At 49.5% G+C, this 13,821-nt stretch overlaps 1 protein-coding gene across 4 annotated transcripts in view; it reads left to right on the forward strand.

Moving 5' to 3' along the window:
• The window catches only part of IPO4 (importin 4), a 51,213-nt gene extending 39,635 nt beyond the window's left edge, over nt 1-11,578 (forward strand). For all 4 annotated transcript variants that reach the window (XM_061589074.1, XM_061589073.1, XM_061589075.1 and 1 more), the window contains 8 exons: nt 216-409; nt 1,554-1,610; nt 2,944-3,069; nt 4,064-4,272; nt 4,672-4,804; nt 6,081-6,185; nt 7,470-7,539; nt 9,960-11,578. In XM_061589074.1, coding sequence (XP_061445058.1) covers nt 216-409; nt 1,554-1,610; nt 2,944-3,069; nt 4,064-4,272; nt 4,672-4,804; nt 6,081-6,185; nt 7,470-7,539; nt 9,960-10,090 — 1,025 coding nt within the window. In that variant the 3' untranslated portion in view covers nt 10,091-11,578. The remainder of the gene's footprint in view (nt 1-215; nt 410-1,553; nt 1,611-2,943; nt 3,070-4,063; nt 4,273-4,671; nt 4,805-6,080; nt 6,186-7,469; nt 7,540-9,959) is intronic.
• The last annotated feature ends 2,243 nt before the right edge of the window (nt 11,579-13,821 follow it).

The following is a 13,821-nucleotide window of genomic DNA, read 5'->3' on the forward strand; positions in this document are numbered from 1 at the left end:
GTTCTGCGGGAGGCTAAGGCGGCTGATACGTTGCCTGGAAGGGCCTTTCCCCCTGTTCAAAATGGGGAGAGTGCCATTGCACTCGAGACCTGCTTGCAGGCTTCCAATTGGAGCATCCAGGGAGCCACTGTTAGGACAGGATGCTGGCCTTGTGGGGCCTTTGTCTCTGATCTAGCTGCGTGGCTCATTTTGTGTTCTTAAATCCCATTCCCCAGCTCTCCAGAAGCTGCTGAGCATGGTGCTGCCGGCTTATATGAAAGGCATCCGGGAAGACAAGGAGCGCCAGGTGGTGATGGAGATTTTGGAGAGCCTGGCAAAGATACTGAAGACCTGCCGACAGGAGGCCCTCCGTGAACCTGGGCAGCTGGCAGAGCTGTGCCGAGTGGTCCGGGAGGTTCTGGAGAATAAAGTGAGTCATCATTCATTCATTGGTAATCACTCGTGCCCGAGTAAGATTGTCTTCCAAGATAAGGTCTTTGACAGTGGGTCCGTGACTGTGGAGGCCAATTCTGGATCCACACAGCCTCCCACGATGAGGACATAGGCTTCCAGATGGAAGATGGTCGTGATGAGGATTTGTTTGATGTGCCTTTTGCTTAGCTCGTTTGTCCCATTCACCCTGTATTCGTGCTTCTTCAAAGTCCACAGCGCCTTTGATAATAGTCGACCTCCATTTGGGACGTTCATGGGCCAAGACTTCCCAGTTGTCAATGTTCATGTTACATTTTTTAAGATTCGCTTTAAGAACATCTTTAAACCTCTTTTGCTGTCCACCGATACTCCGTTTTCCATCCTTAAGTTGGGAGTAAAGTAGCTGGCAACAGCTGGAGTGGAGAGTGGGGACTCTGTTTCAGATGACCTGTGTCTTCTGCCACCTAAGTTTGCCCTGACAAGATCTGCTAGATGTCAGAGGAGAAGGCTGGGATTTTACACACACACACTGCTTTATGGGTTTTTCTTTTTGTATGGTTGCCTTATAAACAGAGTTCTAGATATGTTTTACATGTTCAGCAAACAACTTCGGGAAAATTAATTTGTTACAAGCTATTTTTTTTAAAAAACAGCTTGTGCAAATTGTTCAGCTTGTGCATATTTACTCTTTCCAACGTATTTTCCCCCTTGGCTCTGAAACTTCAAAAAGTGGTGCCACAGCCCCTCCCTCAACAATTGGCCTCCCTCTGGCTTCTGTGGGTCTTTTGATAGACTGTGATATTTGCAGCAATGAGGATTAGAATCTTGCGCTTCAAAATCTCACTCTGACTTCACGCATGCATGTGTATGATTTAAATAATAATAAAAAGCATGCTAGTGCTGTGCTCTTTGGGAAGTGGTGGGTCATACACAGGTTTGGGGGGGGTGAGGAGGGGAGGGGGAAATTTTGACCGGTGACTGTTAAATGGTGACTCTTAAATGATGGCTGGTTGGTTGCTGCCCTGGGGTCCTTCAGGAGGAAGTGCAGGATATGAATTCACTTCTTGTTGTTGTTAATAATAATAATAATAAAGTCTACCGACATTTTTAAAAGCAGTCTCTCTCCTGCATCCCATTTTCAGACAGCCTGTCAGGACTCCAACATAGACGATGATGGCGATGACGATTGCGATGAGGTGGTAAGCGTGCAACTTGAGACACCATAACCATTTTTAAAACTCAGTAATTCATAGGCTTCTGAGAACAGAGAAGGCAGCCTGTGGGGAGGGGGATGAATTCTCAAAACTTAAAAGAAAAAGTATGTTTTTATATGTTGAAATAAAATTTAAAAAAAAATTTTTTTTTAAATGAAGGGGGGTGTTTTATTCTAAAATTGTACATCCTGCCTTTCCTCTATGTAAAAATCTTCAGGGTGGCTTATAGCTAGGGTAAACAGCAGAAACAGGGCCATGTTCGCACCACACATTTATTCCACTATGATTCCACTTTAAACAGTAATGGTTTCCCCAAAAAACCCCTGGGAAATATAGTTTGTGAAGAGTGCTAAGAGTTGTTAGGGAGACCCCTATTCCCCTCACAGAGCTACAGTTCGCAGAGTGGCTTAACAGTTGATCTGTCTTCATAAGGAACTCTGGGAATTGTAGTCCTGTGAGGGGAAATAGGGGTCTCCTCACAACTATCAGCACCCTTCACAAACTACCTTTCCCAGGATTCTTTGGGAGAACCCATGACTGTTTAAAGTGGAATCCTGGTGGAATAAATGTGTGGTGTAAATGTGTTCCAGATGATCATTAATTTCTATTAAAAGCGGAGGCTTCAGGCCTGTTTCTGAGGTGTGTCTCAACTCCAACCCCCTGGGTCTCATTCCCAGGAGCCTGCTTCCATTCCAGGGGCTCCCAGCATGCCTTGCTTCTGATCCAGCAGGGCCTCTTTCTTGAAGAATGTTGTGTGTGGGTTTTTAGGGCTCCGGTGCCTCTGAACTTTGAAGTTAAGTCCCACTGAGACCTGTGACCATTTAGAAGTGGGCGAACCTGGGTTGGTTTGGACTGTCTCCTGCCCATGGCAACTGCTGTGTGCATGGACTGTGGAGAGCAGGGAATTGAGATATTTATGCAGTAGAGGATGTGTGTGTGTATGAGACAGGCAGACATCAAGTGATTGACTGGTGGTTCTCTCCCCCCCCCTCTCCAATTTAGCCTGCAAGGGGTAGGGCCGGGAAAGATCTAGCGTGGGGGCGGGAGGTTCCTCACCTGTGATCTAACCCAATATTGTCAACATAGGACGCTCCCTTACACCGAGTCCATCTAGCTTAGTATTGTCTACACTGACTGGCAGTGGCTTTCCAGAGTTTCAGACAGAGGCGTATTCCCAGCCCTACCTGGAGATGCCAGGAATTGAACCGGGGGCCTCCTGCGTTCCAAGCAAACACTCTGCCACTGAGCTATGACACTTCTGCTAAAGCTGTTTCTCTCTTTCCGCTGTGCTCTGCCTCCTTCTGCTCCCCCAAACCAGGCAGAATATGACGCCATGCTGATCGAGTATGCTGGGGAGGTGATTCCTGCCCTCGCCGAAGCGGCCGGAGGAGAAGCCTTTGCTCCATATTTCGCCGGCTTCCTGCCCTTGCTCATCAACAAGATGGTGAGTGGGTGCCCCTCGGCCCTCCCCCCCAGGCTGCTACCTCCTTCCTGCCCGCCCCTCCCTCCCTCGCCACGACTTCCCTTTCCTTCAGCCTGGCTCCCGGAAGATCTCAGCCCTTCCTAACCCTCCTTCTCCCCTTCCTTGTTACCCTGCTGCCCCCTTTGCATCCTTCCTCAAGGGTGCACCCTTCTTCGGCAAAGGCCTTCCCAAGCTACCTTCGCTAGCCAGGCTGCTGTTGGGCCCAAATTGTTTTTACCTTCAGCCTGGTGGTGGTGTAGTGGTTGCTGTCTCAGGCTAGGGTTCAAATCCCCACTCCGTTACGAAGCTCTCTGGGTGACCTTGGGCCAGTTCCTCCCTCCCTCGGCCTCACCTACCTCACAGGGGTGTTGTGAGGATAAACATGAGAGGGGGAGAGCCACGTATGCCACCTTGAGCTCCTGGAAGGAGAAACGGGATAGAAATGAAATAAACAGATGCCATTAGGCCGTTTGTCTCCTCCACATACGAAGCTTTCTGGACACAGCCGACAGCTTTATTACTCGTCCATGACTCTGTTATTTTCAGTGGTGGCCCCCAAATTATGGAATGATCTCTCTGACAAGGTGGGCCTGGCGCCAACACTGTTATCTTTTCGGCGCCAGTTCAAGACTTTCCTCTTCTCCCAGGCATTTTAGCATGTGTTTTTAAATGGCTTTTTAAAAATGTGTTTTTAAATGTGTATATTTGTTTTTAATGTTTTTAATTGTTGTAAACCGCCCAGAGAGCTTTGGCTATGGGGCGGTATACAAATGCAACAAATAAATAAATAAACCCTCATAGTTGCACTAGCAGCCCTTTCCGAAGGGATGCTCCGGGAGTTTACTTGGAGCCCTGCTGCGCTTTCCACCTTCTCCCGCAGCCAGAGAGGTGCTGGGGTGGTGGATGAGGTGGCGTCCGTCTCCTGCTGACTTGTGGGTTCCTTTCTCCTTCCTTCTGCCTCTTTTCCTCCTCACAGAAGCCCAGCTGTTCTGCCACAGACAAGTCCTTTGCAGTGGGCACCATGGCAGAGGCCGTCCAGGGACTGGGCCATGCATCGAGTTCCTTCGTGCCGCGGATGCTGCCGGTACTTATGGGGGCGGCGCGTGACCCGAGCAAGGAGGTGCGCAGCAACGCCATCTTCGGGCTGGGTGTCCTTGCAGAACACGGCGGGGAAGCCATGTATGAGTATCCTTTCCTCTGACTGGAGCGTGTGTGCGCATGGGTTAAGACACGGCACGGCCAGTGGGGATTACTGCTAGTGTTCCCTGGCATGCTTTTAAAATCTGAGTAGCCTTCACTGTGAATGCCGGTTTTATTGTTTTGTTGAAATTGGTTTATTTAATTATGTACGTTTATAAATTTTCTTCTTGTTAGTTTTATACTTGTAAACCACTTAGAAGCCATCTTGGCCTTTAAACAGCATAGAAATGTAGCAATTTTGGTTTTTGTTTTGCCAAATCCTTTGCATGCTCCTTCCAGCCGTTGGGAGGGACAAAGAGCAATTATCATAGCCCACCTGTTGCTCAGATCGCCTGCCTGCCTATCTTAGTTTTTCTCCTTAACCCCGACCTTCCTCTGGTGCAGACACTACCCAAAGCTGCTGGGGCTTTTGTCCAGCATCATATCTCAGGAGCGGAACAACCGGGTGGCCGATAATGTCTGTGGAGCTGTCGCCCGGATGGTGATGGCCAATTCTGGAGGGGTCCCCATCGGACAGGTGAGAGCCTGGTGCGAGTCCTCCCTAGGTAAAGTGTGCAGCACCCTCTAGTGTGAATGGGAACATCACTGGGGAGGAATCTGGAGTCGTCTTCCTTTTTACCATCAGTGGCACTAGCTTCCCAATACGCTTTAGGAACCAGTTCTTTATCTTTACTACTATGGTCTTTTTTTTCATTCTTGATTAATCTGTCTGGAATGGCTACCTGGTGCTCCGTTTATCCAAGGGGTTCTGGTGATCAGCTTACTTAAAAAAATGTTTTTATTTCCAATAAAACAGAAATATAAACAAGCCTAGGAAATACAACAACTGCCTTGTGCCAAAAGCCAGGCTGTTTGTTGATCTGCTATCATTATTGTTATTTAGTAAAGCATTTGAAAAATGGAAATGGACTGCCAGGGTTTGCTGCAGCCAATTCTTGTGCAACAGCGCCCCAAGTGGCCACCTTGTCCTCTCAGCAGCTAAAAATAGACTGCCTTCAAGTAGATTCTGACTTATGGGCGACCCTACAAATAGGGTTTTCATGGTAAGCGGTATTCAGAGGGGTTTTTACCATTGCCTTCCTCTGAGGCTGAGAGGCAGTGACTGGCCCAAGATCACCCAGTGAGCTTCATGGCTGTATTGGGATTTGAACTCTGGTCTCCCAGGTCATAGTCCAACACTCTAACCACTATACCACACTGGTTCTCAAATGGAAATGGACTGCCTTCAAGTAGATTCCGACTTACGGGTGACCCTACAAATAGGGTTTTCATGGTAAGCGGTATTCAGAGGGGTTTTTACCATTGCCTTCCTCTGAGGCAGAGAGGCAGTGACTGGCCCAAGATCACCCAGTGAGCTTCATGGCTGTGTGGGGATTCGAACTCTGGTCTCCCAGGTTGTAGTCCTAGGTAGGTAAAACTGACCATGGGGGGGGGGGGAGGGGGAGGGAAGGGGCAACAGGGAGGTGATAGGATGTTAGGAGGAGGGGAGGGCACGTTTGATCATTTGCATGCTTTTTGAGTTCAGTGGGATTTACTCCTGTGCAGTCACTCTTAGGATAGGTGAAACTAACCTGGGAGAGGAGAGGGGGGAGGGGAAAGGGAGGGGCTCTAAAACTGTCTCTGCCAACTTGGCATCCTCCAGATGTGCCGTGCTGGCTGGGGCTGCTGGGAGTTGTGGTCCAACATATCTGGGGGCACCAGATTGGTGAAGGCTGCTGTTAAGTGCGTTAAGGACTTACGGCTGATCCTTGGTAAAGGCCCCTTCTGTATTCTGCCTGGCATTTTCCCTTTAGGTATTCCCCGTGCTGCTCCACGCTCTCCCTCTCAAGGAAGACTTGGAGGAATACAAAACAGTATTCCGTTGCATCAGCTTCATATACGAACACGACCCCCAGCAGGTACGTCTCAGTGGGGTTACCTCCGCTCCTTGCGCCCCGTTGTCTTTTGAGAGATTTTGCCAAACACATGCTCTTTGCAGAACTTTGGCACCTGAGGCGAGGTGTGGGGCGGTGGTGCCAGTGTGGCTTCAAAAGGAACCCTCCGGAGCTTAACATGAGCTGTCTGTGGTTCCATACCTCGAGCAAGGTGTGCTTCCCCAAGGGTCGTGGGAGCATGTCTTGCTCCAGACTTGTGATGCGGTTGGTATTCAAACCCCTGCTAAAAGGAGGGGGGACCCTCTTATTTTAACACAGGTTTCAGTGTAGATCCTGTCATAATCTTTCAGCAAGCCTCTGTGAAGGGGTGTTGCCTGCCATCGTTGTGATGTCAGATGACTGACAGGGGAGTGGCCCTCCCCACTGGGAATATTCCACCTGCAGGGGGGATAGGGCAGGTAAAGATCTCACCTGTTACTGGGGCAGGGGTGGGGGAGGTCCTGCTCCTCCACCCCCAACCTAGCCCAATATTGCCAACGTAGGAAGTTACTTTGTATTGAATCAGGCCACTGGTCCATTTAGCTGAGTATTGTCTGCACTGACTGGCAGCAGCGACTCTCCAAGATTTCAGGAAGGGAGCTTCTCTTAGAGATGCCATAGACTGAACCTGGGGCCTCTCGCCTGCAAAGCTACTGAATAATGTTCCCTCCCCAAATAGCTGAAAGGAACCTCCATGTTCAGTGACAGTGTACCTCTGGGCACAAGCTTCTATGGCACAAACAACAGGGGAGGGCTATTGTACTCATGTCCTGCTTGGGGGCGTGCCCCCCCATTCCCCCGAAGTGCCTGGTTGGCAAGTGTTGGGAACAGGATGCTGGACATGTAGGGCCTCTGGCCTGACCCAGCAGTCTGCTTACTTGATTCTCAAAATGAATATGGAGCCAGAAAATGTTCTCCCGATTTCTGCTCCCTCTGCTAATGTATCCGCTCGCCCTGCACACTCCCAGAGCAAGGCCCCCCTTCCTACTGATAGCTGGCCAATGCCATTTCTGTACACTTGGATCAATGCACTTCCCAGCAGCTGCTGTGTCAGTACAGGAGCGGATTTTAATTTAATTTAAAATAAACAGCCATTCCCAGTAATTCCTCTATATTGTAGGCTGGGAAATAACGGACCTTGGTGGTAAGGGGAATCAGAGGCGTAGGTGTTGTCTTTCTGTGTGTGTGTGGTTCTCCCACACACACGTGCACACGTGCACACAAAAAGAGGATTCCTGCAGCACTGAGGTCACTGTTTTTCTTTTTCAGGTATTGCAGCAGATGGGGGAAGTTGTTCAAACCAGCAGCAATGTCCTGGGCAAGGAGGATGTGCCATCAGGTACGTGCCTTGGGGCGGGTGGTTGGTCCTGTCAGTCAGCTGTCCACCTCCTTCCCTTCCCTACCCTTCTGCATTTAAAGCCCAACTGAAAAGATGTGAGGTGTTCAGAAGAGCACTATTTAGGCCCCATCTACACTTTACATTTAAAGCACCACTTTAAACACCATGGATTCCCCCAAAGAAGCCTGGGAACTGTACTTTGTTTGTGAGAAGGATCTTGGAATTGTTGTTCACAAGCTGAATATGAGCCAACAGTGTGGTGTGGCTGCAAAAAAGGCAAATGCTATTTTAGGCCGCGTTAACAGAAGTATAGTACCCAAATTGCATGGAGTGCTATTTCCCCACTATTCAGCACTGATTAAGCCTCATCTTAAGTACTGCATCCAGTTCTGGACACTGCACGTTAAGAAGGATGCGGACAGACTGGAACAGGTTCAGAAGAGGGCAACAAGGATGATCAGGGGCTGGAAACAAAGCCCTGTGAGGAGAGACTGAAAGAACTGGGCATGTTTAGCCTTGAGAAGAGAAGATGGAGGGGAGATATGATAACACTCTTCAAGTACATGAAAGGTTGTCACATAGAGGAGGGCCGGGATCTCTTCTCGATCATCCCAGAGTGCAGTACACGGAATAATGGGCTCAAGTTGCAGGAAGCCAGATTTTGGCTGAACATCAGGAAAAACTTCCTAACTGTTAGAGCGGAACGAAAATGGAACCAATGACCTAGGGAGGTGGTGGTCTCTCCAACACTGGAGGCATGCAAGAGGCAGCCGGACAAGCACCTGTCGGGTATTCTTTCAGTTTGATTCCTGCATTGAGCAGGGGGTTGGACTCAATGGCCTTTCAGGCCCCTTCCAACTCTACTCATCATATGATTCTATTAGGGTGTTGAGAGTTGTTAGTAGAACCCTATTCCCCTCACAGAGATACAATTCCCGGAGTTTTGAACAATCAATCCCTCTTCCTCCGGGGAACTCTTGAGAACTGTAGTTCTGTGAGGTGGTGGGAATAAGGGTCTCCTGAGGAATTGCAGCACCCTTCACACATTCCCAGGATTTAGACCGTCATTGAGCGGGAAGGGAGTATAGGCTATGGGCTTTGGGGGTCCTTGTGGCTCCTAGTGGCAATGGCCATTTCAGGGGCTGTTTTACTTCTGATCCCCAAACCCATCAGCACAAACATGGTGTGGCTGTCACCATCATGCCTAGCCTTTGTGAGAAATAACTACTGTCCACTTTAGGATTGCCAGGTTCAGGGCCTGAGACTGATCCTGTATCTTTAGGAGACGAGAAAGTCAGCCAAGTGCAGGTGTTCCTGCAACTCTGTAATGGGAAAAACCACCAGGTGGAATTCTCCCTTCCCCCTGCACAACTTTTAAAGATACAGAAGACCTCTTAGAGGCTGGGCCTGGCAACCAAGAGGTCTTCTGTATCTTTAAAAGTTGTGCAGAGGGAAGGGAGAATTCCACCTTGTGGTTTTTCCCATTACAGGGTTGCAAGAACACCTGCACTTGGCTGACTTTCTCTTCTCCTAAAGATACAGGATCAGTCTCAGGCCAGGAACCTGGCAACCCTAGTCCACTTGCATTGATCAACCAAAGTGAAAATTCTGTGGCGCTTGATTTCTGCCCCTCCTCTCTTTTTTCCCTCTCCCAAGGCCGCTATTTTTAATGTATTATTTAAATTTATATCCCACCCTTCCTCCCAAAGGAGCCCAGGGCAGCAAACCCACAACCGATAAAACAATCATAAGAACAACCTGCTGGCTCAGGCGAAAGCGGGCCCATCTAGTCCAGCCAATTGCCAAGGGAAGCCCACATGCAGGACCTGAGCTTAAAGAGCCCTCTCCTGTGGTTTCCAGCAACTGGCATTCGGAAGCATACTGTCTCCAACTGTGGAGGCAGAGCATAGCCGTTGTGGCTAGTAGCTCTCGATAGCCTTTTCTTCCATGAATTTCTGCAGACCTCTTTTAAAGCCATCCAGCTGATGGCCATCACTGCCGCCTCTAACAGCGAGGTCCATACTTAAGTATGTGTTGTGTGAAGAAGTCCTTCCTTTTGTCTGTCCTGAATCCTCCAACATTCAGCTTCATTGGATGTCTACAAGTTCTAGTGCTATGAGGGAGGGAGAAAAACCTTTCTGTCCACTTCCTCCATGCATAATTTTATACACTTCTAACGTGTCACATCTTACTCGCCTCTTCACCAAACTAAAAAAACCCAAACAATTCCAGTACAGATGCGGACTGGGAGAGTAGTCTTCTTTTCATAACAGTTTTTTGTGCTTCAGGGCTACCTGGCTGGCTGCTCTGAGGCAACTGACTTAGGGAGCCAAGTGTTACCCAGAGAGCAGGACGTGTCTTCCATCATGGTGCCATTGCATCGCCTTCAGCTTAACCAGCTCTTTATTGTTGTTGTTTAGAAGGCCGGAACACCCTGGTCACGCTCCTGCGAGATCTCTCTGCCCGTTGCCCGTCCGAGTTCCAAATGGCTGTGCGTTTGCTGCCTTCGGAAGCTGGGGCCTTGGTCATTGCGGCGGTCAGTTCCACGTGAGGGGAGCAAGAGTGGGCTGCGCTCCCTTCTAACTCCACGGAGCCAAAGCGGACTTCACTGGCCATGACCACCAGCCTCCACCATGCACCCGCTCTTCTCTGTGGACTGATAACCCCCTTCAGTTTTGCAGTGACCAGCCTCCCCCCCCCCCCCCGCCGACATGGTGACACTTCCTGAGTGTTGTGTTTTTCATTTTCCCGTTTCCAGTTCAGTCCTTCTGACTCAGTTTTTTGTACACCTTAATGGTGGTTCAGATGTCAGTCTCTGCCATACATCGTTTGGTGCTGATTTGGGCAGGACAAGAGTTTTTAAAACGGTCCTTGGAGGATTAATCTCTTTTACAAAGAACCAGCATGGGGATGAAGTATTCTCTCTCTCTGCCCACCCACAGCCTGTTTTCTTTTCAGGCCTTTTCCAACTTGAAGGAGACTCTCTAGCTAACGTCCTTTGTAGGTTAGCTTGCAGCAGCCGCTCAATTCAGCTGGTGGGACGCAGACATTTCCTTTTCTCTTCGTTACCACCAGTTCTCTGCCTTCTGCTTCCTCGTAAAGACCCTCCCAACCAACATGCGGCAGTTGCTAAGGGGCAATTGTCATAGCCAAACAGCAGTGTGGAAATCGGGACAGATTTGGGCACATGGCACCCCTGGGGTTGGCTTTCATGTACACCCAGCTTATGAGTTGTTGTTACTGTGGCAACTGCAAATGGCTGGTGGGGGGGAGAGAAGAGTGGTGCAATCGTGGGGGGGGGGGAAAGGGGAAGAACGCTAGGCCACATGTGTTTTCCTTAAGATGAACTTGAAGCTCAAAATATGCATTTGGTGGAACTCAGATTATCAGTAGTGGGATGTTTCATGAGCGTATAAAATTAAAACTCTTTGGCCTTGAGATCAAACAGAAAGTGGGTATCGCAATGATTAAACACTGCACATATTCCTCTTTTTGCAAGATATACACGTTTCCTGTTTGTAGGAAGTGGTAGCAACTGCAACCGGGATAAGCATAAAACCACACTCCCTGCAAAAGCCAAGAAACAGCACTTCTGTTGCGCTTGACAATTCGGCAGTACTGGCTTCATTTGGAGGTACACTGACTCACAGTACCCCCCACGGTCACAAAACAGCTGACCGCTCTCCTTAGGCCGTTTTTGTCCTGTTGCCAAGACACAGCCTGTTTTGGTGGCAGTTCTTTGGTGGCCTTCTTTTGCCCTGTTGGGAGTTACTCCCAGTGCCCCCCCCCCCCCGCATTCTGTTAAGGGAGGAGGGGTGTTATATTCTTTTGTTTGCCAAAGTTAATGCTTCATGAACAGCCAGTGAGGGGGTTATTTTTTGCAAGCGTAGGTTTTCACCTGGCTTTCTGTGATGAAATAGCAACCCATCAAACAGCTGTTTCCTCTAGTTTGTATTTAAGATTTCAACCTGCGTTTTGGTATATTTTTGAACAAAAACACTATATTATATATGTTATAATAAATATGTGTTGCAGCTTACATTGTTTGTCTGCAAAGGGTGTGTGTATGTGTGTATGTTTATCATAAGAAAAGCTCTCTGCTAAAAATCAGACCAAAGGTCTATCTAGAACAGGTGTAGGAAACATTTGGTCCTCCTGCTATTTTTGAATGACACCTCCCATCATTCCTGGCTGGTGGGAGTTGTAGCTCAGCCACACTTTTTGGGGGGTAGGTGGAGGTGGGCTAAAGGTTCTCCACACCTGAAGTCTGATCCAACAGCTCACCCTCGTTTCAAATAGCGGGAAACCCCCAGTGCAGAAGACACATATTGATGGGTCTTCCAGTCAGGAAGGAGACTGCCCCATGTTCAGTCACTATGCTAATAACAGAACAGCGGCCAATGGGGGGAATGTAAGTGCATTGGCCAGGACCAGTGTGCTATATTGGTCAGACTGGGAGCTGGGATACCAGGGTTCAAATCATGAAGCTCACTGGGTGACCTTGAGCTGGTCACCCTCTCTCAGCCTAACCTACCTCACAGGGTTGTTGTGAGGATAAAATTGGGAGAGGGAGAACTGTTTGTACACCACCCTTGGTGGGGTATAAATGGAGTGAGGAAGCAAACCCTAGGCACTCTGCTTGCTTTCAGGCAGGGGCATGGCTCAGTAGTAAAAATGTCCTGCCTTCAAGTCAATTCCAACTTATGGCGACCCTATGAATAGGGTTTTCATGAGGCTGAGAGGCGGCGACTGGCCCAAGGTCACCCAATGAGCTTCATGGCTGTGTGGGGATTCGAACCCTGGTCTCCCAGGTCGTAGTCCAACACCTTAGCCACTACACCACACTGGCTCAGTAGTAGAGCACTCATTTTCTTATATGCAGGAGGGCCTGGGTTCAGGCCCTGCCATCTCCGGTTACTTCTGAGGTAGAGAGGGGCTCCTATCTCAAGAGCCAGGGCAGCCACTGCCACTCAAACAAGAGGGCTCTGCCTCCACTGTTGGAAGCTGCAGGAGGGGAGAGTGCTCTGGCACGTGGGTCCTGCTTGTGGGCTTCCCGAAAGAGCATCTGCCACAACAGGCTCCTCTGATGTTCTTATGGCCATTGGGGCAAGGCAGCCTCCTTGTCAGTAACAGCGGTGCTTTGGAATGCAAGTCCTGTTCAGCTCCCAGCTGTGGTGGCTGCCTGCTGTCTTGAAAATGGAAGCAGACTGCCTTCAAGTCGATCCCGACTCATGGCCACCCTATGAATAGGGTTTTCATGGTAAGTGGTATTCAGAGGGGGTTTACCTTTGCCTTCCTCTGAGGCAGTGACTGGCCCAAGGTCACCCAGTGAGCTTCATGGCTGTGTGGGGATTCGAACGCTGGTCTCCCAGGTCGTAGTCCAGCACCTTAACCACCACACCGGCTCTCGCCTGCCATCTTAAGTGGTCCACAATGCAATGCCCTTAGGCCGTAGAGACATCATGGGAGATGGGAGCCCAGGACATTGCCAAATACAGCGTTGGACTATTGGTCCAGCTACCTCCATACTGCCTACGCTGCAGGCAGGGGCCGTTTCCAGCCTCACCGAGATGCCATCAGGGACTGAACCTGGAGGCCTTCTGCATGCAAAGCAGGTGCTCTACCACAGAGCAGCAGCCTGGGGCTTCAGCTAGGGCCAAACCTGCCCATCCTCTGACCCTCCATTAACACCACCCATTGTCCTGACTGGGCCTTTAAAAGCCACAAGAGGTTTGGTCTGCTAGCAAAAGGGCAGGTAGGCAGGCTGAGTACAAGCAGCTTAGCGTCAATGCTGGTTGCCACCCTGGGCTCCTGCTGGGAGGAAGGGCGGGATATAAATCAAATAAATAAATAAAGCAAGATGGTTGCCTGCCGTTTCCTTCAGAGCTTCCAAGTCTGGCCCATGCTGTAAGCATCACGGCCCTCTCCCTCTACAAGGCAATTCTTCTGTAGTGGGTGGGTGCGGAATTCTTGCATGCTGGACATTCAAACTTTGTTTATTCATTAAATTCATATCCCACCTTGCCTCCCAAAGGAGCCCAGGGCAGCAAATGCATCATTAATGGAATATAATTAAAACTGCTTTATCACCTCCTCTCACAGCTCATTCCAGGGTTGCCAGGAACAGATCTTGCAGCCCCCACATACACGCCTGGGCCAACAGGAATGTCTTTAGGTTCTTCCAAAAAGTTAAACCATCTCAATAGGGAGGGCATTCGCCAAGGCAACTTCCAGGGATGGCACCACCAACAGGGCCTCCCCTGCTGAAGATAGAGCCCCAGA

This window comes from Rhineura floridana, chromosome 11, assembly GCF_030035675.1.
Source record: "Rhineura floridana isolate rRhiFlo1 chromosome 11, rRhiFlo1.hap2, whole genome shotgun sequence".
Taxonomy (NCBI): domain Eukaryota; kingdom Metazoa; phylum Chordata; class Lepidosauria; order Squamata; family Rhineuridae; genus Rhineura; species Rhineura floridana.